The 26,487-nt window shown below is 40.5% G+C and overlaps 2 protein-coding genes and 1 long non-coding RNA gene across 3 annotated transcripts in view; 2 read left to right on the top strand and 1 right to left on the bottom strand.

Moving 5' to 3' along the window:
* The window catches only part of LOC129350021 (uncharacterized), a 59,488-nt gene extending 37,972 nt beyond the window's left edge, over positions 1-21,516 (bottom strand). Inside the window, exons 1-3 of the long non-coding RNA XR_008603216.1 lie at positions 21,282-21,516; positions 18,305-18,421; positions 4,139-4,263 (exon numbers count right to left, since the gene is read on the bottom strand). This is a non-coding gene — a long non-coding RNA (uncharacterized LOC129350021). The remainder of the gene's footprint in view (positions 1-4,138; positions 4,264-18,304; positions 18,422-21,281) is intronic.
* On the top strand, positions 65-20,044 carry rev1 (REV1 DNA directed polymerase). The gene is made up of 22 exons (XM_055015100.1): positions 65-339; positions 3,099-3,174; positions 4,499-4,631; positions 5,468-5,636; positions 6,693-7,124; positions 7,754-8,610; positions 8,911-9,009; positions 9,143-9,259; positions 9,373-9,502; positions 9,578-9,706; positions 9,796-9,950; positions 10,027-10,146; positions 10,794-11,014; positions 11,107-11,279; positions 11,370-11,599; positions 13,542-13,720; positions 13,806-14,072; positions 15,796-15,895; positions 15,999-16,198; positions 16,332-16,482; positions 18,123-18,225; positions 18,325-20,044. The coding sequence occupies exons 2-22, from the start codon at positions 3,109-3,111 to the stop codon at positions 18,434-18,436; spliced, it is 4,143 nt and encodes a 1,380-aa protein (XP_054871075.1). The 5' UTR covers positions 65-339; positions 3,099-3,108; the 3' UTR covers positions 18,437-20,044.
* txndc9 (thioredoxin domain containing 9) lies at positions 20,838-25,972 on the top strand. The gene is made up of 5 exons (XM_023264051.3): positions 20,838-20,956; positions 23,527-23,734; positions 24,419-24,537; positions 25,130-25,384; positions 25,476-25,972. The coding sequence occupies exons 2-5, from the start codon at positions 23,561-23,563 to the stop codon at positions 25,594-25,596; spliced, it is 669 nt and encodes a 222-aa protein (XP_023119819.1). The 5' UTR covers positions 20,838-20,956; positions 23,527-23,560; the 3' UTR covers positions 25,597-25,972.
* Positions 25,973-26,487: the final 515 nt, after the last annotated feature.

Below are 26,487 nucleotides of genomic sequence, written 5' to 3'. Positions count from 1 at the left end.
TTTTACTTTGAAATTTCATCCCGGACGTTGTCTGCGCTTAGCTCGTCCGCCTTGACAGCCACCGAGACAGAAGAGAAAGCGGAGGGATCAGGCGGCTGAAATGGAGAGCGAAAATGTTGGAGAGCCATGGCGTGGCGGCATGACAGACTAAAAGCCATCCCAGTCCACCGAAAGGACTCCTCCGAATAACGAAGTCCGGGCCGGGGAGTGGAGCCGAGCGTCCGGAGGATCCTCGGTTCGCTTCGGTCTTACCTCGTTTAACCTAATCACACAACGCTTCTGCTGAGCTGCAGCGAGAAGTCTGAGGCTAACAAACCGAGTCTGACAGCACAAAAAAAGGTAAGGAAAACCCAGAAAACCAGTGTTTAGTCCTGTGGGGCGGTCACCGTGGAGCGGTGTTTGTTTACAGCCGTGATTAGCTGAAGTTCAGCAGCCGCTTCATTGTTTGGCGGCTAATCTCTGCATTGTTAGCAAGTCCGGGGAAAACACTTCTTCCACGCAGTCTGCTTCGGATCCGCGTCTCCGTGGGCTGATGACACGGTGTGACCCGGTTCTAGTGGCGCAGCGACACGCACGTTTCCCCGGCCACGCATCGGTCACCGCGGCTAGGCTAACGCTAGCTAGCTGCTAATAGGAGCAGAAGAACAAGAAGTGGCTAAAAAGAGCCACATGGGGGTTTGTTGTTGTGAGCGACCTGTCAGAGGTGGAGAACCTGCCCGGACATGTCCTTGGACCCCAGCCTCTCCTCTCTACAGCCTGCATGCTTAAATAACTCTACTACATGTAGATAGACTCATAATATAACAGTTATAAATGTCACCTGTCAGGAAATGTTTGTGTCCTTTAACATGCACACAAGAAAGTTTTGTAAACAAGAAAACTTCTCCAAAATATCATAATGGAATATCAAATACATAAGGTTGTATTTGAAATAATTGCCACATTTAATTTGTATAGTAATCCATCATCATTTTAGGATAGTATGGATGAATATGTTTACATATCTGCATGTAAATTCATAATGCTAGCATGGGTATGAGTAGGTTTGTGCTTTAGGTGTATTAGAACTGTTTGTGACTTTTGGCCTCCACACAAGAAGGTTTTGTAATCAAGTAAACAGAGAAACATCTCCAGCATGTCAGATATCTAAGGTTGTATTTGAAATAGCTGTCACACATTTGATTAATATATTCATCCAGCAGCATTTTAGGATAGTATGGATTTAAACACTTACATATCTACATGCGAATTCATCATGCTGGGATGGGTATTAGTTGCTTTGCACTTTAGTCCAGATGAAGTTGAACTGTTTGTGACTTTTGGCATGCACATAAGAAGGTTTTGTAATCAAGTAAACAAAGAAACATCCCCAAAATGTCACAATTGAATGTCAAAGACTTAATATCTAAGGTTGTGTTTGATCATCCAGCATCATTTTAGGATAGTATGGATTTAAACGCTTACATATCTACATGTAAATTCATCATCATGGGATGGTTATGAGTTATAGTCTAGATGTATTAGAACTGTTTGTGTCCTTTGGCGTGCTCACAAGAAGGTTTTGTAATCAAATAAACTTCTCCAAAATGTCACAATGGAATATCAAATAATTAACAGAGAAGATTGTCCTAATTTAAAAACTCCTTTTTCTATTTTAAATCTTCAGTCCACCCTTATTATTGAAGAAACCTAATTATGAATGACAGGTTCCCTGTGGTCACATGCTGTTAAAACATTTCCTTTTATCTATATCGATTCCGTCGGCCTTTCTTGATTACCAATAATCAGCAACAGCATCGGCCCTTTCAAACCCATATCTTTCAATGCCTTGTAGAAACATATACTCATGACCTGTTCAGTTTAGCAGTAATCAGGTAGTCTGGTTTTTGAATGTGTTTTTGACTTGAAATGTCTCAGTTTAGACCAGTGGTTCTCAAATTTTTTCTGTCGGGCCCCCCTTTGGAGGACAAAAAACTTTCGTGCCCCCTCAATAACTTTGTGTGTGTGTGTGTGTGTGTGTGTGTGTGTGTGTGTGTGTGTGTGTGTGTGTGTGTGTGTGTGTGTGTGTGTGTGTGTGTATATATATATGAAACTGTGAAAACATGAATATGCAGGGCTGTGTTATTTTATCTGATTCCATTTTGTTGTTTTTCACAGTAAAGATCAGGGGTGTCAAACTCATTTTAGTCCAGGGGCCACATAAATCCAATCTGATCTCCAGTGGGCCTCACCAGTAAAATCACAGCATAATAACCTATAAATAACCACAGCTCCAACTTTTCCCCTTTGTTTTAGTTCAAAAAAGTACATTCTGAAAATATTCACATTTAATGAACTATCTTTTTACAAAATATTATGAACCTGAAATTTCTTAAGGAAAACAAGTTCAGTTTCAACAGTAGCCTATTATGCCTCAGTTCATCATTTACACATGCATTGTAACTGCCAGATAACAGTTTATCTACAAAAACACAAAACATTCAGTCACAGGTATCTGCAACTGAACAATCTAGTATTTTACTTCATGATCAGAACAACTTGTCAAGTTCTAGAAATTATTTTAAATTTACAGCTTTACAAATTTACAGTTAATGTTGTTGTAATTTTTATCATTTGTAAAGTCGTCCCGCGGGCCGAAATGGACCGTCTGGTGGGCCGGTTTTGGCCCACAGGCCGTATGTTTGACATTGCTAGTAAAAATAATCAGAGGAGATGAGCTGAGTACGTGACGTGATCAAGTACGCTGGTGTTCCGTCTGCACATTAACGATGCGTTCTCCCGTTCTCAGGAGTCTGTACTTCGGAGTCTGAACGGCCAGTGCATATACCATAGATATATACAGAAGATCATTATTATTATTATTTATATCTATGGCATATACAGTCTATGGGGCCAGTACAATTTCAGTATTGTTGTACGCCACGAAAAACAGGCCGACGTTAAAACAATAGTTCAGCTAACTAGTTCCGTGTTGAAGGACCTTTTCCTCCCAGTCGCCCGCGCCCCCCTTGACATGCCTCTGCGCCCCCCCAGGGGGGTGCGCCCCACTATTTGAGAAACACTGGTTTAGACTAATATCTCCCCTCCCGTGTTTTCAGGTTGCTCATTATGAGTCGAGATGGGTGGATGAAGAAGAAAGCCAATGTCGGTGGGGACAATGGTTGGTCGGAAAGAGTGAGTCTAACCATCATAACCTACATTATACATATGCATAGTATGCTTTATATGACATGAACTGTATGTCGTTAATTTCATAGCAACTGTATGAGTCGATGTCATGTCTGAATAAGCACCCTAGTCAGTGTTTTTTTGTAAAAGTCACAATGGTAACCTTCCCAAATCGGATCTAGTAACATGACACTAGTTTGAACTTCACACTGTAAAAAATGCCCCTCTCAAAACAAGAAAAAAACTTTTACCTTGAAATAAGTGAAAAAATCTGCCAATAGAACAAGTGAAAAATGGCTTGGTAAGATTTCTTGAAATAAGATATGATATTTAGAATATTAAGATCTTAAAATTAGCTGGGAAAACTTATCTTAAGCTATATTTTACCAGGATTGTCAAGCTTAGCACATTTCAGCACATTTCAGCACCAGTAAATATTGGTCCACAGAGAGCAAAAGACACAGTTTGTGTGCCAAAATGACAACACACCTTTGTCATTCACTTTACTCTATAAGTTCGTATCTGTAAGCCTGCTCACTGCAACGTCTATGATAATAAATCTGCCCTGCAATAAAAAATGATACTAACAGCTGGGATTAAATCATACTCACTGATAATGAATGGAATCCAGGGGTATTTTTTACTGCAAGAAATTACCAGGAGCTAAAGTTTAGTTTGTTACTTATTCAATGCCTGCAATGTTAGCTTCAGTCACGTCATTCATTTATAGTTATAAATTATCCCTGACCTGGCTCTAAAAATCTAGTATTAATTTGGCTTTACTATACAGTGTGTATATATAGCTGTCAAGTGTAGAGATATGATATGCAGTAGTAACACACTCGTAACGTATAGTATTGGATAAAACAGTGCACAAACAGGACAAAAATGTACAAAATGTATGTCTGAATAAACATGTTGCCTGAGATGTATTGTGCCAACACATCTATGGAGTAATACTCCCTCTTACCCTGTGGGTGTTGCAGTGTGTTGCTGAAGGAACTGCTTAAATCTCCCAGTTTCAAACAGGGGATGAAAGGTGTTTCTCCAAGACTGATGACAGCCTGGCTAACATCCTCCTCTCCCCCATGTCCTCTGTGGAATCAAAAGAGAGATAGCCTCCTTAACCTTTTAAACAAGCAACTGACAAGTCATTTTAAATATTTCAACACACACCATACATGCTCACGTATGTATTTATAATAATATGACTGTATGTATCCTGTCATATGTTGACACCTCATGATAAACCAGACGTGGTTAGGGATTGTCTCTGATTTTCTGCCTGCCGTTGAGCTTCTTTTATCACGGCTCTTCCTCTTGTGTGCAGGGCGGCTACATGGCTGCCAAGGTTTCTAAGCTGGACGAGCAGTTTAAACTTGATGCCCCCAGAGAGAAGCACAAGGAAGGAGCGTGTTCCAGCATCTTCAGCGGAGTGGCTATTTATGTCAACGGATACACCGGTAACATGCTGTGTCAATAATAATAGTATAACTTCTTCTTTTCTTCCCACAATTTATTCAGTCAGACCTATAGTGAATGAAGAACAGAATGCTATTGCCACAGATATACGAATGAACTCATTAGTTGGATATTACCATTAAAAAAAGTCATTAAAAGGCTGAGTTTGGAGTAAAACAAAAGCATGGATATTCTAAGTTTTCTTTCACATCTGTTTGGTTATTGTTTGTATTTGCTGACTCGTTTTATTTACTTGTGTACAGACACATTCTTCCTGTGTTTCTGATGTTATGTGCAGATCTATAAATAGATGTTTGACTGCTTTGTTCAGAAGGTTTGTTCTCTGTGTTCAGAGCACTGCTTACTGCTTTGTTCGTGATGGCGCTAGCACTGTATTTTGTCAGGGTGAAACCTTCATGGCTTACATCGTAGAAGTAAATAGGTCCAGGAAATAAATCAGCTCAGAGAGAGAGTTTATCTGCTGCAACGTGCTGTACACCTGCCGTGTCATTTGATGTACACCAGTTGACATTTATGGCACACAGTGGACTAATTACAGAGACAAAAGATGCCAAGCTACGGCTGCCTGGATTTTCCAGAGTGACAGTGATACAGTTCCTGCCTCTCTAGAGAATTGATGCACATCGACACTAGGAAATAAAACGGTGGCGTATCCTGTTGAGTTGACATCCTTTAACGTGTAGGGATCCGTGTCAAAAAGCTGCCTGAGGTGTACTGAGCTGTGTTTATTGCTGGAGGTGTTTATTGAGTTTTAGTAAGTTTTCATTATCACGTTCTTGTCTTTTTTTTTGTCTAACTGTCTGACTTTTGTGAACAGAGCCAAGTGCAGATGAACTGCGCAGACTGATGATGCTGCATGGTGGGCAGTTCCACGTCTACTACTCACGCTCCAAGACCACCCACATCATCGCCAATAACCTGCCCAACAGCAAAATTCAGGAGCTCAAAGGGGAGAAGGTCATCAGGCCGGAATGGATCACTGACAGGTCAGTGCAGATGATATTAGCCCGATTCAGACTTCTTTCTCTTAATCTAACAGCAACTGTATGTTCTGGCTTCATGTCTGAATGAGCAGCTGGGTCACTTTTCCATAAAAGTAGCCCAGATCTAGTGGCATTTCTATATCAACTTGGCACAAGTCTGAAATGCACCTAGTCACATTAACCTTTGTGTCGTCCTGCGGGTCAAATTGACCCATTTTAAAGTTTGAAAATGTGGAAAAAAATATATTTTCACAGTGAAACTTCTGATGTCCACATTTTCAACATTTTTGGGAAATCTTTGAACATTTTTTTATTTCTAATCTCACATTAATGACAAATATCATGTGCATATTGCAGCTCTCTAGCAATGTGGGACATATTTATGAGTCACATTAATAGAAAAATGACCTGTGTCTGAATGACAGAATGCTGTCACTTTAACCCTCCTGCTGTCTTCATTTACAGACTCCTAAAAATATAGTTTCCTTGTCTGAAAAAAAAAATCCAAAAATTCAGCAAAAAAATTCCTCAAATTTCAGAAAATTTGCAAAACTTTCAGGAAGAAAATACCAATAATTCCTTAAAAGTTTCCCTTAAAAGTTTTATTCAAAAAAAAATCCCCCAAATTTGGCAAGAAAATTCTTGTAAATATTTTCAAAAAGTGAGTAAAAATCTTTCAAAAAATCCTAAAAATATCTAAAGTGATTACATATATATCAGTAAAACTTCTATTTTCTTTAAGAACATTCACAAAAAATTCAACCAAAATCCAAAAATGTTCTTAAGAAACATTGTTAAGATTTCTTTTTTCCGCCAAAAAATGTTCAAAGATTTCCCAAAAATGTTGAAAATTTGGACATCAGAAGTTTCACTGTGGAAATATATATTTTTTTTTCCCACATTTTCAAACTTTAAAACGGGTCAGTTTTGACCCGCAGGACGACACGAGGGTTAACAGATTGATGAGTCCAGGACTGTTCCATATCTCATGTCTGAAAGGGGCTATTTTTTCCGTGTAATGCTAACTGAAAATATGTGCTTTTACTTTGTTTATGACAGCATCAAGGCTGGCCGACTCCTGCCCTATCTACAGTACATGCTCTATGCTAAGCAGAAAGGGCTGCTCTTCCCCGGCATGACTCTCCGCCAGACCTCAGAGATCGCAGGACCGAGTCACAGGCCGCTTCAGCTGAACGCCCGTCAAAAACTTCATCTGCCACAACGCAGCATTCAGGCCTCCGTTCTCAACCATGAACAGTCTTCATCCGGCTGCCAGAACAACTCCGTCCCTGTCTCCAGCCACAGTCTCCCTCAGTCCGTCCAGCACAGCTCTACTACCACCCAGCCAAGTCACTCAGCATCCAGTCACCTCATTACAGACCCCAGGCACAGAAACCCTCCACACACCCACCCACTGTCTAACCCGAGCCACACAAAGCACCCACACAAGTCTCCACAGTCCACTCACCCACAGGAAGTGGAATTCCAAATGTGAGTATGCTAAGTGAGTAAGTAAACTTTAGTAATAGGTTGAATGGTTTAGTATTTTTTAAATTTGTTCCTTTAACCCTCGTGCTGTCCTGCGGGTCAAGATTGACCCGTTTTAAAGTTTGAAAATGTGGAGAAAAATATATATTTTCCCAGTGAAACTTCTGATGTCCACATTTTCAACATTTTTGGGAAATCTGTGAGCATTTTTAGGTGGATAAAAAGAAATGTTAAAATGTTTCTTAAGAACATTCACAAAAAAATCTACCAAAATCCAGTGAAATTCGCTGGATTTTGGTTGATTTTTTTGTGAATGTTCTTAAAGAAAATATTAGACGTTTTACTGATATGTATGTAATCACTTTAGATATTTTTTGGAAGATTTTTACTCATTTTTTGAAAATATTTACAAGAATTTTCTTGCCAAACTTGGGGGTTTTTTTTTGTTTTTTTTAAATAAAACTTTTAAGGGAAACTTTTAAGGAATTATTGGAATTTTCTTCAGACAAGGAAACAATATTTTTTGGTGCCTGTAAATGAGGACAACAGGAGGGTTTAATTTGGAGAGTTTTTGCACACGCATACATGTTAAATTGATTCAAGCTGATTTTCTTCATCTCTTTTTATCACAGAAACGGATTTTTGCAGACCTCACGGGACACAAAGAGCCATTCAAAAATCAACGAAATGCAAGAGTGTGGCAAAGATCATCCTCGTCTTGCTGGGGTCTCGAAGGTGGTGAAAGAAGCCCCCCTGAGCAATGGACACACTCACCTTGTTAACGGTGCCTTAAAGCCAGACGACCTGTCCCCTGCTACAGATCAACCCTCTGCTGACAAGGACCTGCTCAAAGGCAGAGCCAAGAGTTCACCAGACAAACCTCAGAGTTCTCCAGTGCAGTCCCAGACCAAACCTGACCCATATGAGTTTCCCCACAGTCCTCCGAAGCAGTCTGACCAGTCCCCTGATTTAGAGGAACAATCCAGTTCACTAGGAGCAGAGCAGAGACCTAAACCCCCACCACCCAACTACCATGAGGCTGCAAAAGCCTCTGAAAGTCACCTCCTCCCTAAACAGCCCCAAACACCCAATCAACTTGACAAGATTTCCAATAAGACTCATCCGTCCCCTGCATCTCTCTCGCTTTCCTATTCTTCGGTTCGACTGAACGGAAGTCACCACAATGCCTTTTCATCTGATGCCGCCTCCCTCAGCACCACCAACACAGCAGCAACGCCTGATCCTCCCGCCGGCAATTCATCGTTCTCATCGTCATCCAAGTCTTCAGCTCAGCTTCTGGAACAGACAGGTGGTTTGATTTCCGAGTTCTACTCACACTCACGTCTGCACCAGATCTCCACCTGGAGGACCGGCTTTTCTGAGTATGTCAATGAACTCCACAGCAAACGAAAAGTAGCGGGAGGCGCCTGCTTTGCTGGAAAAGACCGACTAAGGAAACTGGTGGCTCAGCGACATGTAGACAGTCAAGGTAAGAAAGGATGGGGCACTTTATTGTTTTTTTTCTGACTGCTTTATGTTCTTTTTGTTGAATAAGAGTTGCGGTGGCCCTGTTAAATCTTTAACATTTGATGTATCTTTATGTATAAGAAATCCAGGTCGGAAGTCCGTATTCAAGTTGTAAAACATGACAAAGCAAACAAAGTGCTCTTTAGGAGATAGCTACTACATTTTGGGGGACGCTTGTGACACAATTTAATGCTGTGTTTTTGTCTCATTTGTAGATTCTAAAAACTGTCCATTGATGATTCGTTATCTATTTGTCTGTCAGGTACTTCGGCAGCAATCAATGTTAAATCTTGCATTCTCCATGTGGATATGGACTGTTTCTTTGTGTCTGTGGGGATCCGACATCGACCAGAGCTTAAAGGCAAGGCCGTTTCCATCTGTTTTAGAAGTGCACTGTCAGTATGACATGTTTATTTGTTACACAAGGAATAGCAAATGGTATAATGTTAAAAATCCAGCCAGTGCTCCAGGTTGAATTTGTGGTTTTGTTGCAGGGAAGCCTGTAGCTGTAACCAGTAACCGTGGCCAGGCAAGAGTGCCGGTGAGACCCGGGGCTAACCCTCAAGTGGAGATGCAGTACTACCAGAGGAAATACACCAATCCTCAACCTGGTGAGATCGTTATGTCCGACCACTTTGTCATAGAGAATTCTGACAGTGACAGGCAGTATGTCTCGTACATGTCTGATCTGGTAGTAACTCCGTGCACCTTTGCTGTTTGTCAGAGATGACCGACGACGATGATCTGCACAGAACTCCTTCCCAAGAGAGTCCTGACTCCCACGCCAGCAGAATGCACCAGGAAACTGCTTCCCTTTCAATGGCAGAGATTGCATCCTGCAGCTATGAAGCTAGGTAAGATAAACACAGAACATTACTGTTTAATTCTTCCACCAACAGGGATGTGAATATATATTCTGTCCTTCACAGGCAGGCAGGTGTGAGAAATGGGATGTTTTTTGGCAAAGCTAAACAGCTGTGCCCTATGCTGCAGTCTGTCCCATATGATTTCGAGGCCTATAAAGAAGTGGCTCTGAACATGTATGAGATTCTGGCAGGGTAAGAACAACACTGGTATCTGTGTTTCGCTCACGTACTGCTTTTTGTTTGCAAGATAACCGAACCCCTCCAATATTCGGTCTTTGCAGTTATACCCATGATATTGAGGCTCTCAGCTGTGATGAGGTGCTGATAGATGGTTCTACTCTGCTAGCCGAGGTGGGCGTCAACCCTGACGATCTGGCCAAAGCCATCAGAGCAGATATCCGTGAGAAAACTGGATGCTGTGCTTCAGTGGGCATGGGTACGTTTATATCTGCTCCATATTGTAAAATAGATAAAGACGGTTTATAAATTACTGATTAACGTGATCTGTTAAGGGTCCAACATCCTTTTGGCTCGACTGGCGACACGGAAGGCCAAGCCAAACGGGCAGCACTTCCTAAAGTCTGAAGAAGTGGACGACTTTATCAGGGACCTGCCAGTGACCAGCTTACCAGGTAGCTAAACAGTGCCACCTGCTGGTCATAGTTATCAACCAACAGTCTTTAACCCTCCTGCTGTCTTCATTTATGGGCACCAAAAAAATATTGTTTCCTTGTCTCTAAAAAGTCCAGGAATTCAGCAAAATTCCCCAAATTTCTGAAAATTTGCAAAACCTTCAGGACGAAAATTCCAATAATTACTTCAAAGTTTCCCTTGAAAGTCTTATTTTTAAAAAAATCCCCCAAATTTGAGAAGAAAATGCAATTGTAAATGTTTTCAAAAAATGAGTGAAACTCTTCCAAAAAAAATCCTAAAAATATCTAAAGTGATTACATATATATCAGTAGAACTTGTGATATTTTCTTTAAGAACATTCACAAAACAATCAACCAAAATCCAGCGAATTTTGCTGGATTTGGTTGATTTTTTTTGTGAATGTTCTTAAGAAACATTTTTAACATTTCTTTTTTTCCACCAAAAAATGTTCAAAAATTTCCCAAAAATGTTGAAAATGTGGACATCAGAAGTTTCACTGTGAAAATATATTTTTTCCACATTTTCAAACTTTAAAACAGATCAATTTGACCCGCAGGACGACACGAGGGTTAAGCTTTTATGCAGCAAATGTTCAATAAAATGTTCGTGTAAATTTCTTCTCTAGGTGTTGGGCCTGTGATGGGCAGGAAGCTGGCTGCTATGGGTGTGCGGTCATGTGGGGACCTCCAGCAAGTGTCTCTCTCTCAGCTGCAGAAGAAGTTTGGACCCCGTACTGGACAAACCCTTTTCCGTTTCTGTAGGGGTCTGGATGACCGGCCGGTCCGCTATGAGAAGGAGAGGAAATCTGTCTCTGCTGAGATGAACTACAACATTCGCTTCACTAAGGTTAGACCTGCTGTACGTTCTTCATCCTGTGCCATGTGATCCTGACTAACTTCCCCTCAAGTTTCTAAGCCTCCTTTTCTGTCACTCACCAGGTCGATGAAGCAGAGTGTTTCCTGACTAACTTATCCATGGAGGTGCAAAAACGTTTACAGGAAGCAGGGCTAAGAGGTCGCAGAGTTACGCTGAAGGTGATGGTTCGTAAGGTTGGAGCACCAGTGGAACCAGCTAAATATGGTGGTCATGGCATTTGTGATAATCTGGCCAGGTAAGAAAGAGACCATATGCCTCTCTCCATGGCTTATTAATGTCATTATTTCTTTGCATACTCATCTTTATACGTCTTGCTTTCTGTCAGGACTGTGATGCTCGCTCAGTCCACTGATAGTGGACAGCTGATTGCTACTGCAGTCATCAAGCTGCTCCACGCCATGAAGTTGCAGGTTCAGGACCTGAGAGGAGTCGGCATCCAGGTTCAGCTTCTGGAGGGGAATCAGTCTGTCCGCCAGGACTGCAATGTGCTCCGAAAACGCTCCATCAAAGATCTGCTCTTAGGACAGGAACCAAGTGCCAAGTCCAACAACAGAGGTTTGTCTTGATTTTATGATTCAATACAAGTCTTTGTCGTTGTCTGTAAACACTATTAATAATAATATGAATACATTTGATTTGTCAGCGCCTTTCTCGACACCCAAGGTAGCTTTACAGGAGAAACAAATACAACAGATTAAAACAATACATACAAGAAAGATGCAATTACAGTGAATAAATAGTCGTGAACAGGTGAGATTTGAGTCTTGATTTGTAGAGAGGCACAGAGTCAATATTTCGGAGATCTGGTGGGAGAAAGTTCCACAGTTTGGGAACAGAGCGGCTGAATGCTCTGCTCCTCATGTGCTGAGGGTTAGAAGGATGGAGGCTCCTCATGGTGCTGAGGAGGATGGAGGCTCCTCACGGTGCTGAGGAGGATGGAGGCTCCTCACGGTGCTGAGGGTTAGGAGGATGGAGGCTCCTCATGGTGCTGAGGGTTAGGAGGATGGAGGCTCCTCACGGTGCTGAGGAGGATGGAGGCTCCTCACGGTGCTGAGGGTTAGGAGGATGGAGGCTCCTCATGGTGCTGAGGGTTAGGAGGATGGAGGCTCCTCATGGTGCTGAGGGTTAGGAGGATGGAGGCTCCTCACGGTGCTGAGGGTTAGGAGGATGGAGGCTCCTCACGGTGCTGAGGGTTAGGAGGATGGAGGCTCCTCATGGTGCTGAGGAGGATGGAGGCTCCTCATGGTGCTGAAGGTTAGGAGGATGGAGGCTCCTCATGGTGCTGAGGAGGATGGAGGCTCCTCATGGTGCTGAGGGTTAGGAGGATGGAGGCTCCTCATGGTGCTGAGGAGGATGGAGGCTCCTCATGGTGCTGAGAAGGATGGAGGCTCCTCATGGTGCTGAGAAGGATGGAGGCTCCTCATGGTGCTGAGGGTTAGGAGGGTGGAGGCTCCTCATGGTGCTGAGGAGGATGGAGGCTCCTCATGGTGCTGAAGGTTAGGAGGATGGAGGCTCCTCATGGTGCTGAGGAGGATGGAGGCTCCTCATGGTGCTGAAGGTTAGGAGGATGGAGGCTCCTCATGGTGCTGAGGAGGATGGAGGCTCCTCATGGTGCTGAGGGTTAGGAGGATGGAGGCTCCTCATGGTGCTGAGGGTTAGGAGGATGGAGGCTCCTCATGGTGCTGAGGGTTTGGAGGATATAGGCTCCTCATGGTGCTGAGAAGGATGGAGGCTCCTCATGGTGCTGAGGGTTAGGAGGATGGAGGCTCCTCATGGTGCTGAGAAGGATGGAGGCTCCTCATGGTGCTGAGGGTTAGGAGGATGGAGGCTCCTCATGGTGCTGAGAAGGATGGAGGCTCCTCATGGTGCTGAGAAGGATGGAGGCTCCTCATGGGGCTGAGGGTTAGGAGGATGGAGGGCATTGTGAGGTGGATGGAGGAAGAGGATCTGAGAGAGCGGGTGGAGGAGGAGATGTGAAGGAGATCAGACAGATAGGGAGGGGTGAGGTTGTAGATGGCCTTGAATGTTTACAGGAGGATTTTGAATTCTATTCTGGATTTGACAGGGAGTCAGTGGAGCTGCTGTAGGATGGGAATGATGTGATGAAATGAGGGGGTTTTGGAGATGATGCGGGTGGCTGAGTTCTGGACCAGTTGAAGTTAATGGAGGGATTTGTGAGGGAGACCAAAGATTAGAGTTGCAGTTATCAATGCAGGAAATGACGAGGCTGTGGACCAGGATAGAGGTAGTATGGGGGGTGAGGGAGGGAGGTAAAAATATGCAGACTGAGTGATGTTATTGATATGGGATTGGAAGGAAAGTAAGGAATCGAGGATGACACCCAGACTCTTAACCTGAGGGGAGGAAGAAACTGAGGCGCTGTCAATGGTGAGGAAGAAACTGTCAACTGTGTTTGAATAGTGTTGATTCTGTGCCAATGAGAAGAATCTCTGTTTTATCACTGTTTAGTTAACTCTTATTGTTATAAATACTGCAGACACACACCAGGAAAAGACTTCTTCTACAACAGTTCCATCGGCTAGCTCTCTTCCACATCCTTTGTCGCCTGCTGAGCCAGTCCCCGGAACTAGCAAAGAACAGCCGGCTTTCAGACAGACCCCCAAACATTCTCGGTCACGTCTCAACCTCAGTATTGAAGTCCCCTCCCCTTCGCAGGTAAGGGCTGGATGGAAATGTCTTGTTGATGAAATGAGAGCTCAACACATTTTTAACTAAACTGTGCTGTTTTCTGACCTCTAAGGTGGATCGTTCTGTGCTGGAGGCCCTGCCAGCAGAGCTCAGAGAACAAGTAGAGCAGTCGTGGACTAAGAGAGACGGGAAACAGAATAACTGCCGTTCACCTGGCCTGCAGCTTTCCACTGCCAACCCTCGTCCATCCTCCCCTCCTCGACCTGCTCCTGCCTCTGTACCTGCACTATACACCCCGCCTGTAGGAACGTTGCTTCTACAGATTCCTAATCAGCCAGACAGTCCAGGAATCGTACTGGAACTACCGAACTTTTCACAGGTATGAATGCAACCGTTTAAGATTTGATGTTCATTATTAGAATTATAAGGTGGTTAGTTAACCCTCATGTCGTCCTGCGGGTCAAAATTGACCCATTTTAAAGTTTAAAAATGTGAAGAAAAAAATATATTTTCACAGTGAAACTTCTGATGTCCACATTTACAACATTTTGGGGAAATTTTTGAACATTTTTTTGGTGGAAAAAAAGAAATGTTAAAAATATTTCTTAAGAACATTCACAAAAAATCAACCAAAATCCAGTGAAATTTGCTGGATTTTGTGAATGTGAATGTTCTTAAAGAAAATATTAGAAGTTTTACTGATATATATGGAATCACTTTAGATATTTTCAGGATTTTTTTTTTTAGAAGATTTTTACTCATTTTTTTGAAAAAAATTACAAGAATTTTCTTGCCAAATGTGGGAGATTTTTTAAAAATAAAACTTTTAAGGGAAACTTTTAAGGAATTATTGGGATTTTCTTCGTGAAGGTTTTGCAAATTTTCAGAACTTTGGGGAATTTTTTTGCTGATTTTTTGGATTTTTTTCAGACAAGGAAACATTATTTTTTGGTGCCCATAAATGAGGACAACAGGAGGGTAAATTTTACAGCAAAAACAATAGAGAAAACCAGGGCAATTTATTGATAGAGGTTCTGTTTAGTTTTCTTAACATTGCCTTTCCACAAAAACATAGTCTGTAATAAAATCATTGGGTCTTAGTAGTTTAGAACTCATTGTATTTCAGAATGGGAGGTCTGCCTTCCCAGCAAAGCTACAAACAGTTTGAAGAGAGGCTCAATGAATGAAAGAGAAATATTAGAGTGGTTGTTAGATTTGTTATCTAAAAGAGATCACATAGAATAACCTAAATGTGTTATTTGGGTAAAGAGATAGTTCTGAGGTACAGTGGTTTTGCAGAATTTTCCTGTTTTCCCAGTCAGAAACTAATGAATGCCACAGAAAAGAGCTTCTTTTTTGTCTGTGAGGAGGCCCATAGTCTCTGACTCTGAAAACCTCTCTATAGCCTTTTTGTTATATAGGGGTTTGCTGTTTTTATCTCCTTATGTGGGTCTGAGTCAGCCTAGATGTTTTCATATGTGGATTTTCCCAGCTTCATTTTACCACTTCAGTATCTTCACATCAATGTGTCTGGAGCCAATGCATAGCATAGAGGTTAGACAAAATACTGAATAGCTTTTTATTCAGAAATTGTGCTATTGTTAATAAACCGTAGCCCTTAAAGAAGCCTCATTTTTGACTGAAAGGCATCAGCACCTAATTCAGCTGGCTCTAATGTGACCTTATCCTAGCGGAGACCTCATCCAGTTACTTTCTACTTGTCTATATCTTCACTGTTAATATGAAACTGTGCTCTATGATTGAAAACCACCTATTTTTTCTTTCTTAAATTGATTTCTTCAAATAGCTTGTTATTCGTATTGTGCCATTTTAAAAGCAGAAGTACACAGTAATAACAGTGCAGTCAACCAATTTTAGGTGATGTAATTATTGACCATGATCAGTTTAATTTGGATGAAGAGAATTCAAATGAAACAACGTGACTTGTTGGGTCTTTGGGCTGTCTTTGATTTCAGTAATACATTACAGAGACAAAGGTGTGCCCACGTTATGAGGGATGACTAGATTGAAGAGCTCTCAAAATCTACAAAGCTGCTGTCATTGGTATTGGGTATTTCATCTTCTTGGTTCTTTGACTGCAGGTCGATCCAGACGTATTTGCTGCCCTTCCCAAAGAGCTGCAGGAGGAGCTGAAGTCTGCCTACAGCTGTGTAACAAACATCCAACCCCAGGCGAAAATTTGTAAGTCGATAGTTGAATTAGCTGTAAAGGAATCACTTCTGCTGTTACAAGTACAGCGGGTATGCTCTTAATCCTAATGCTTGACATGTTGGTTTCTCTGCAGTGGAGCCGAAAAATCCCCTGTTGCAGCTGAAACAGCCTGGAGTAGGACTTGGTCGGGTGAAGCGGCGCTACAAGAGGAAGAATGCAATCAGCCCTGTTAAAAAGGGAGCTTCACCCCTGAAGAAGCGTCAGATGACAAACAGCCCAGCCAAAACCCTAGCACCTGCTGTCAAGGCGCGGGAGCCCATTAACGTACTAAAGGTGAGTCTATGGACAGTTTGGTAAATAAGAATGAAAGTCTTTTTTTTATGATGGCACTATGTGATGGCAGACAGTTTATGGCATTTGGAATTTGATGAATGTTTTTAGCTCACACATGGTTTCACTTTTCCAGACTGAAACAGATCCCTCCACGTCATCCTCACATCCTGACATCCCAGAATCAGTGACTAAGCTGATTGCTCGTCCTGCTCCAGCGTTGGCCGGAGCCTGTGACCTGACAGATATTAAAACACTCCTTCGAGAATGGGTGACCACCATAACAGGTACACAGTGAAGAAGTATACAGTCATGGAACAAATGATTAGACCACCCTTGTTTTCTTCAATTTCTTGTTAATTTTAATGCCTGGTACCACTAAAGGTCTTTTACCTGAAGAATACAATGAACAGGACTTTAAATGCAGCTGATTCCATAATACTTTCTGTCCTATCTGACCTGCTTCAGCTTCATTGTATTCCAGGGTCTATAAGAGGACATTTCATGTAATCAGCAGCACATCCAAAGGCCTAGAGTGGTTTCCTGCTGACATTCAAGCCATAGCACAACTCAGAAGTTGTCAGCTCTCACATAACGCCTAAAACTAAAGAATTATGTGAAGCCACAAAGGCAGCCATCATGAGTGAGAGACAGGTAGCCAAAAAACCGAAGATCTCCAAGACAGACGTTCATTCCACCAAGAAAAAACAGCCCAACGTGGTTCTACCAAACTGCTAGCTGGTCAGGAAACGTCTTTCTACCCACCAGATGACCGTCACTCATCCATTCCTGTCAGGAATCGTCCTCAGACCTCCAGGGACCTTAAAAATGAGTGGATACTGTGGAGAAATGGGACTTGTTGGACAAGGACAGTTGGAAAGCGACTTCTTGAAGCTGGTCTGAAGTCCCACAGGGCAGGAACAAGCCCTTCATCAAGGAAAGGCAGAGGAAAGCTGGTTACTCTTTGCTGGGATCACAAGGATTGGACTGTTGATGATTGGACTGAGGTTCTCTTCAGGGATGAATCCAGTTTTCAGTTGATGTCCACTCCAGCCAACTTACTGGTTAGGAGGAAGCCTGGAGAAGCTACAAACCAGACTGTCTGCCCCTACAGTAAAACATGGGGGTGGATCAGTGACCATCTGGGGTAGTTTCAGTCTGGGTGGAACAGGGCAGATGAACCAGGTCATGTTTGGGGCTACTCTAGAAAACAGTCTTCTTCCATCAACTGGAAAACTCTTTCCTGCCTCCAGTGACTGGATTTTCCAACAAGACAAGGTCAGTTAAATCCTGGATGGAGAACCAGAACATTGGAACCATGCCTTGGCTGCTCAATCACCAGATCTAAATCCAACTAAAAACCTGTGGAAAATCATCAGACACTAAATAGAGAACCACAAGCTGAAAAACAAAGCAGATCAGTTAGAATGACTGCAACAGGAATGGGCTGCTGTGACAGCAGAACAATGTCAGAAGCTGGTGGAGAACATCCAAGACGCATGGATGCAGTCATCAGAAACAATGGTTATGAATCAGTACTAACTCCTGTGTGGATCATGGGACTAAAACAGACAGAAAAGAAAACATGGAATCCTAAAAACTGTTTCTGGCAGAACAATGCCATAGATATTGATGGAAGAACTGAAGGGATTTAGATTATTATCAAGAATACCATGGAAAATGTCTGATATCAGCTCTGAAATTAAACTCTTATGAGCTATTTTTGCTGATATCATTATATTTGTCGAAACAAATGTAGCTTTAGTGGTACCAGGCATTAAAATGAACAAGAAACTGAAGAAAACAAGGTGGTCTAATCATTATTTCTGTGACTGTATATTATAATTTCACCACATGTAGTTGCACGTGTTGTTGATTCTAAGTTTGCAAGAATGAATGGGTTTAATAGTTTCCTACTTTTTGTTAGAACCCATGGAGGAGGACATCCTGCAGGTGGTCAAATACTGCACTGATTTAATTGAGGATAAAGATCTGGAGAGGTTGGATTTGATTATAAAATATATGAAGAGGTGAGTTCTGTACCTTGTAGCTTCTTATATGTATCTACTTAACCCTCTTTCTTTTTTTTCCACTTTCTCCTTATGTTACCTGTTGATTTTTTCCTGCAGAATCATGCAGCAGTCGGTGGAGTCTGTGTGGAGCATGGCTTTTGACTTCATCTTGGACAACGTCCAGGTGGTTGTACAGCAGGCCTATGGCAGCACCCTGAAGATAGCATAAGGAAGAAATGAAACTTTGTGTGTCATCACTACACCACCACATCCTGCTTTGCTACTTTCCCAAGGTTATCTGCATTTGGAATTATCAAGATTTTGACATCTAGATGTTGATTATCTTCTTTCTCTACTGTGTTCAGCAGTATGAGAAAGAGTATTTGAAGAAAGTGTAAACAATACATACATTTCTGCACTTACTCAGTAGTTTAAGTTTCTAGTAAGTTAGTTAAAATTAACAGAAACTCAAGGACAGAAAATGTGCTCAAAATCTACTCACCAAAACCCAGAACAGTGATAATCGTAGCAGCTTTTTGGCAAAGTCATCATCTTTCATAAGACTACTTTCCATTTGTTTGTCAAATTTTCTTGGCAGATGTTTGCAGGCAGTGCTTATCTGTTTCTTACACATCTATACTAGCCAGATTAGATATAACAGTTGGCTTTTCCTTGTTTGTCCATGGATTATATGATTATATATAAAGACACGTGTTATCATGTTTAAATACAAAGCAGTTTTTGGCAGTTTTAGCATCTGTTAGCCTTGTAGCACTTCTGGTACATCAGACAAATGATAGAAACGGTCGAACAAAAATCAAATATTTTTCCAACATTGTTTTGTTTGGTGCTCCTTGCCACTAGCACTTATCTGTGAAACATCTATGACTGCTGCATACAGTAGTATCTTGTCTCTTTCAAAAAAAAGTGCCAAACTCTGCTATTGCAGTGTGTAAATAATGTTTTTAAAGATTCTTGTTAAAAGTTTTAAAAGAAAAAAACTGTATGTAGAGGAATTACCTCTTGTATTGTTTACCAGTAATGAATTCTTAGTAATGGTCTTTAAATTGTAACTCTTTAATTATTTCTAAGTGTTCCAACGTGGAAATCAGAAGCTGGCCAAAGTATTTCATGTGAGGTTAACTGTTGATTCTCAGTAGCACTCTGATTTGGGAGGATAATAGCAGGGGTTATGGCAATCAATAAGTAGCCTATGCATTTATTTTTTATCACTATCAAGTGAGATGTCCCTTCAAGATAAAGTAACGCTTCATAAAGCATTTGTATCTGGAGTCAATCTAGTATTTGAGCGTGTTTATACAGGTTTCATAAGTCTAATAAATATAGAAATAATGCTGGATTTGCATTGGAACAAGTGATCTGATTTTTATCTCCATGTGTAATTTCCACCCTGCAGACACTCGTACGGCTCATGGCTGCATTATTGTATTTCTGTGAAGTTAGCTTTTATGATTGGTCATTAGAAGGACTCAGCAGATGCAGCTGTCTGGCTGGCTGACTCGTGATCTCGCTATAAAAAGATAATATGCGCGGGGCTGACACGTTTGTTTAAAGGAGTTTCTCTATATGCAAACCAAATCAGTCTGTCATCCTTTTAAACTTGTTGAAATGAATGTATTTCAGAATGTGCGAGTCCCCACTCACTTTCCAGATGTTGCTTCTCTTCACCTGTCATATCTTTCCTGAAGGGAATGGCCAGAAATTCAAATTGGCCAGTGTTGTCTTCTCTAAACTGGCTCGTGCCTGAAGACCTGAAGCTGTGAACTTGTTTGTAAGTTTTCTAAGTCTTGGTAATAAACCTTAAACTCTGTATTAACTCATGTGTCACTGTCATTTTTGTGTTGCAGCCAAGTTGGTAAAGAAGTGTTCAGCTTAGATAATTCTGGGTCTGAAAGTTATCTTTGAAGGAGATGCATTTTTGGTTTAACCCTCGTGTCGTCCTGTGGGTCAAATTGACCCGTTTGAAAGTTTGAAAATGTGGGGGAAAAAAATAGATTTTGACAGTGAAACTTCTGATGTCCACATTTTCAACATTTTGGGGAAATCTTTGAACATATTTTGGTGGGAAAAAGAAGAAATGTTAAAAATGGTTAAGAACATTCACAAAAAGAAAAATCAACCAAAATCCTGTGAATTTCACTTGATTTTGGTTGATTTTTTTGTGAATGTTCTTAAAAAATATTAGAAGTTTTACTGATATATATGTAATCACTTCAGATATTTTTAGGATTTTTTTGGAAGATTTTTACTCATTTTTTGAAAATATTTACAAGAATTTTCTTGCCAAATTTAGGGGATTTTTTTAAAAATACAACTTTTAAGGGAAACTTTTAAGGAATTATTGGAATTTTCTTCCTGAACGTTTTGCAAATTTTCAGAAATTTGTGGAGGTTTTTTGCTGATTTTTTTTATTTTTTTCAGACAAGGAAACAATATTTTTTGGTGCCCATAAATGAGGACAACAGGAGGGTTAATTATATGAGAAAATGTGTTTTAGATCAGAGATATAATTTAAAAATATTTATGTATAGCTTAACAGCACGTATTTTTATTTGAAAACAATATAAAACAGACAAAATATATATTAATTTCGCAAATGAGAAAAACATTTTTTTGTGTGTATTTCCTGAATCGCCCGGATGTAGTTTGTGTGACGTTGGACGGGCCTGCTGTGACGTTGTTTTCCCGCATGAAGTGCAGAGTCGCCGGGCTCCCGTCACTTAACCAGGTAACGCTAATAACGGCGGTCTGGTTTGAAGTTTGCATGTGTTGTTATTAAGAAAACACGCCGTTTAATGTTGTCTCATGCGCTTAGCAACGGTTTCTCCGGTGAGGAACATCTACGAGAACCGCAAAGCTAACGTTAGCCAGCTAGCATAGCAAGCTAAGCTCTAAATCATAGCCTGTATACATCTATGTTCTAAATTTATTATTATTAATCGCCGGCAGAAGTTAGTACGCCTAACTGTATTTTCTCGGCTTGCATTAGTTACCTTCACAGAAAGCAAGAAAAGGAACTATCCCGCCATTAACAACCATAACAGGTGACTTACGTTAGCAGGTTGCTAACGCTAGGTTAGCGGTAGCTAGCAGCCGGTAGAAAAAGGTGTGTCCAGCCGTTAGCATGGCTTTGTCTCTGGTTAGCAGCTGAAAGGAGCATCTCACTGACTCCCTGACTTATTACGCTCTTCTTTATTCACACTAGTGGTGATTTTTTTAAAAATAGCGACATGGTAAGGCAGCTGGCAACCGTGTATTGGTTGCAGATGCCAGTTATATTGAGTTTTTTTGTTTTAATTTTTTGTAGAAACCTTTATTTAAAAAAAAAGCAGTGCAGTACAGTGCAACACAATACAATGTGAAGACAATCCTCAGGGGGCTACAAACATTCAGGGGCAGCACCTCAGAACATTACACAACACAAATATATTAAAAAGATTCTTAATGGTTTTCATATTAGTGGAATGTCTAATAGTTTTAATATATTGTTTGACCTCATTGTCAAAGACAGAAAGAAATGGTTTCTGATTAGTGTATCGGCATTTGTGGACATGCCATTTGGCTAAATATATAATCAGATTAATGATACAAAATAGGGTTTTTTTGGCAGATGGATAGTCAGTGAAGCCAAACAATATATGTTCAAAGCACAAGGAAAAATGTGGTTCACTACATGTAGAAATCGAGTTTCAAATATCTTCCCATAATTTGGTCGAGAAGGAGTTATACTGAGTTGCTGGTCTGTTATCTATACCCAGTGTTGCTCCGTGCTGTCAATCTAAACGGCCAAAAGCGGTCCTCCAGAGGGTCCAATCCGGCCCTCAAAGTGCAAAAATTCCAGAGAAGACATTAACTGCAGACTGTAAATTAGTAAAACTATAAATTTAAAATAATTTCTAAACCACGATAAGTTGTTTTGATCATAAATTAAAATAGTAGATTGCTCTATTGTCATTTTGTGTCTCATGTTTGTAATATTTTTGAGTTGTTTTTATGTCTGGCTTTTGTCGTTTGTCTCATGTTTTTGACGTTTTGTGTTTCCTTTTTGTTTCGCTTGTGTTTTTTGTCACATTTTTGTCATTTTTTGTTTTGCTTTATTCATTGTTTTGGGCATCATTTTTGTCATTTCGTTTCTCGCTTTTGTCTCATTTGTGTCCATTTTTTGTCATTTTTTTGTTGCTTTGTAAATTTTTTTGCCTTTTTATTGTTTCGTGTCATTTGTCTCATTTTTTTTGTCATTTTGGTTTCTTGCTTTTGTCGTTATGTGTCTTGTTTTTGTAATATTTTTTCTTGTTTTTTGTATTTTTTTAAGTAAAATCCTCTATGATACCTGACTAAAAGTTTTGTACTTTTGTAGACACTGATCTGGAAGTTGTAATGTGGAAATGATAAACTGAGGCTGAATGTTGTTGAAATTGAACTTATTTTTCTTACGAAATGTCATGTTGTTCATGATGTTTTGTAAAAAGATAATTCCTTAAATGTGAACATTTTCAGAATTTACTTTTTTGCACTAAAACAAAGGAAACATTAGAAGTTGTGGTTATGTATAGGTTATTATGCTGTGATTTTACTGGTCTGGTCCACGTGAAATCAAATTGGGCTGAATGTGGAACCTGGACTAAAATGAGTTTGACACCCCTGCCTTAGTGTAAGACAATACCGTTGGAAGCAATCCCAAAATGCAGCCACCAAAATGAGCACAATTTTTGATGAATATTGCTTTAAAGATTTCAACAAAAGCTGAACATTAAAACTCCAGTGACAAAAGGATTCACCAGAATCAGCTTCAATGGCCAAGTACACAACAAACAAGGAACTTGGTTTTGGTTGTTGGTGTCACCCTATGAATATGGAAGAGAATAATAATAATAATATCAAAAAAAGAAGAAGAGCGGAGGAAAATAGTAGTAATAAAAATAAATATAACACAATATATACACATATTTACAAGCTAGAAAGGAATATATAAACACAGTAGTGCAAAATGATAATTGCTACATGATGATACAGTGCAAAAAGTACTGTACACATCTATTGGTATATCGTACAGGTGTGGAGGAATGGCTGAGCTGTTTATTTGGCTGATGGCAGTGGGGAAGAAGCTGTTTTTGTGTCTGGTGTTATTGCAGAGTTGTTCCTGTAGACTGAATTAGTTGGAGCTGGAGCTAAAGCTGCAGTTTTCATTGCAGAACTGTGTGTTTTTACATTGATTGGTGGTGTCTAAGTTGTCTCACCATTAACTTGCCTGGTTCGGCATTATGTCTCAGCTTACATAATCTGTTTTTATCTCCTCAGATTCAGAGAGAGCTTTCACACTGAACAGACCAACATGGCCAATCAGTCAATGGACATCATTACCAAGGTTTTGGAGCAGTCCGCCAAACTGGTGGAGGAGCAGGTGGACGCACAGTTGAGCAAACTGAATGAAATGGATGAAGATGACTTGGAGAGACTGAAGGAGAGGCGATTAGAGGCACTTAAAAAAGCGCAGAAACAGAAGCAGGTTTGTGGGACATTTTGTATATTTGTTATGCATTTGTTGACCAGTACAGTGCATTGTGTTGCTTTACTGGGTCCAGTTCCTAAAGACTAAGATAAAATCACCTGAAGCACTAATTACATGCACCTGCAGAAAATCTTCTTCCATTGCTGTACATGGAAATGTTCTGTCATTTCAATGCTATTACTTACCTCCTGCAAATACATATGAAGTTTCTCATACTTTGGAGGAGGGACTGTCGAACAATCTTAAGTCAGAAGAGACAACATATCTGTGCTAGTGCTCTTTTTTCTAAACTTGTCTCTTGATAGAACCGTGTAATTAGATGTTCTTCTGTTTTTCACAGAGAAAAGCTGCACTGGAAATGAGACAGTTAATTGTTTTAAATTCATAAACAGCATAAATGCTACAGAAATGAGCTTGGAATAGAGTTTTATAATCAGTAGAACACTTCTCCGAAGGGCCATAATGGGAGTCCTGGAGTAATTTATAGACTAACTCTTGTTCTGAACTTATTTTACACATCAGGAAGTGGGTATTTTAATTTGGAATATGGGTCATTGTTCACATTTCCAACTAACCAACAAAAGGAGCTTCTTGTTCTCATTGTGCTCCGACAGGAAAGCCAGTTGTTCTTCTATGTGAGATGTTTTGTTCTGTTATTGATCTGATCTCTCTGCTTTTAAGGAGTGGTTGTCCAAAGGCCATGGGGAGTACAGAGAAGTCCCCAGTGAGAAAGACTTTTTTGGTGAGGTGAAGGATAGCAAGAATGTTGTCTGCCACTTCTACAGAAATTCCACCTTCAGGTAAGACCCTAGTCCATACATTTATATCTGTACAGCCACTGAGTGATGCAGCAGTGTATGAATGAGTAATTTAATCAAATGCTACAAACATTTGTCGGTTAATTTTTACTATAGTGGTAACCTGATCACATTTACCTTAAGACTTTTTTAATATGTCTGCGTCTGGCAGATCACAAAAGAACTCCATCACTCTGCCTGCTGAGTAAACCACTGTACATACTGGAAACCTTACATTCCAAATGTTATTCATTACATCTATAAAACTATATGCACCTATTCATGTCATTTACACATCGAAGCACACTCTCATTTGCACATTTTGTTCATTTGCACATTTCTGTATATATTCTTGTATATTTTCTTAATTTCCTTTCTTTCTATATTATATTTTCCATATTCTTATTTTATTTTACCTTTACTTTATACCTGACCCTAATATTCTGTGTAGTCTTGTTGAATATCCAGCTGCTGTAGCAACATAATTTCCCTCTGGGGATGAATAAAGTCTGTCTAAGTTAAAAGATTTACTGCTGCAGAATGTTGTCATGATGTGGCTAAACTTGTCATCCTGTCTTCTATTCCCTACATGTAGATGTAAGATCCTTGACAAACACTTGGCCATCTTGGCAAAGAAGCATGTGGAGACCAAATTCCTCAAGCTGAATGTGGAAAAGGCCCCATTCCTGACGGAGAGGCTGCGCATTAAAGTTATTCCCACGGTGGCTTTGCTGATAGACGGAAAGACAAAGGACTATGTGGTTGGATTCTCTGACCTGGGCAACACGGATGAGTTTCCCACAGAGATGCTTGAATGGCGACTTGGCTGTGCAGATGTTATTAACTACAGGTGAGACTGACTTCTTCATCATTTAGGTGTACAGAATTACAGCCACGCAGTTACTCAACCATATTTTAACACCGTCTTTTTCCTGTCCTAGCGGTAACCTGATGGAGCCCCCGACAATGACGCAGAGATCAGGCACAAAATTCACAAAAGTGGAGAAGAAAACCATCAGAGGACGAGGATACGATTCAGATTCAGACTCTGGAGATGACTGAAAAGTTCTGACAGCTGGCTGGTTTCCTCTCTCAGGGCTACCTCATTAATAACAGTCTAGCGGACAGCCTGCTCTCATTTTTCTTCTCTTCGTGACTTATCTATTCATTGCGTTCATTTTCACGTTTTAATTTACCTTATCTGTGGATTTATTTTATGAAATCAATGAAACGTTTCTTTCAGCCTGCTCATTCAGGTAGTTCTGTCTGTTTTATCCATTTCCTTGTCAGTGTGCGAGTCTTCTGTTTAAACAGACGAATATGCATGTGGGTGCCAAGACTAGGGTTTAACATCAGAATACATTTTTACATGACATTTCCTTGTAGCAAGAGTTTGACTTAACTAATGCGAACTTAATAAAAAGCATCAAAAAATCTGCGCTGCCGTCATTTTTGTATTACTCCTTTATAGGGTCTTCTCTAGAGCACTTCAAGAAATGGCTGTAAAATTGAGATAGCACCTAGTGATCACATTTTGTTGTTTGGCCCTTTGTTTCTAGTAAAAAAAAAAAATCTGTTTAGTGCCCCTTTATCTGCTATTGTACACTTGTATTATCAAAAGTCCAAATTTCTTCATTGATATGAATAAGGCGCATTTATTATTTCTGTAGTTGATAAATGTCTGCTCAGATTACAGTGGGTTGGAGCCATGTGGCAAAACTCAACAAACGTGTCCATAATAAGAAAAAATGTAAAGCTAAAGTCACTGAAACAGATTTTTTAAATACTTCATAGATTCCATGATAGCAAAATGTAGTTTGGTATGTCAAACTATGTGTACTTTTCACTCCAACGTATGTTTATTTCTAGGAGGCAGACCCACCTGCATGGTCCTGTGGTGCTAGGTGTTAATCTTTGCAATATTGTTGGTACAGATGGACACAGTTCCTTCCG

Source organism: Amphiprion ocellaris, chromosome 11 (genome assembly GCF_022539595.1).
Source record: "Amphiprion ocellaris isolate individual 3 ecotype Okinawa chromosome 11, ASM2253959v1, whole genome shotgun sequence".
Classification (NCBI taxonomy): Eukaryota; Metazoa; Chordata; class Actinopteri; family Pomacentridae; genus Amphiprion; species Amphiprion ocellaris.
The sequence above is the reverse complement of the archived record's forward strand: the minus strand, read 5'-3'. Positions and strand labels throughout refer to the sequence as shown.

Excerpts from the sequence above, each read along its gene's own strand:
- rev1 (XM_055015100.1), top strand. The coding sequence starts at position 3,109 with ATGAGTCGAGATGGGTGGATGAAGAAGAAAGCCAATGTCGGTGGGGAC. Across the intron at positions 5,637-6,692 it reads CCGGAATGGATCACTGACAG|CATCAAGGCTGGCCGACTCC; the intron begins GTCAGTGCAGAT and ends TGTTTATGACAG. Across the intron at positions 16,199-16,331 it reads AGCCCATTAACGTACTAAAG|ACTGAAACAGATCCCTCCAC; the intron begins GTGAGTCTATGG and ends TCACTTTTCCAG.
- txndc9 (XM_023264051.3), top strand. The coding sequence starts at position 23,561 with ATGGCCAATCAGTCAATGGACATCATTACCAAGGTTTTGGAGCAGTCC. Across the intron at positions 23,735-24,418 it reads AAGCGCAGAAACAGAAGCAG|GAGTGGTTGTCCAAAGGCCA; the intron begins GTTTGTGGGACA and ends TCTGCTTTTAAG. Across the intron at positions 25,385-25,475 it reads GCAGATGTTATTAACTACAG|CGGTAACCTGATGGAGCCCC; the intron begins GTGAGACTGACT and ends TTCCTGTCCTAG.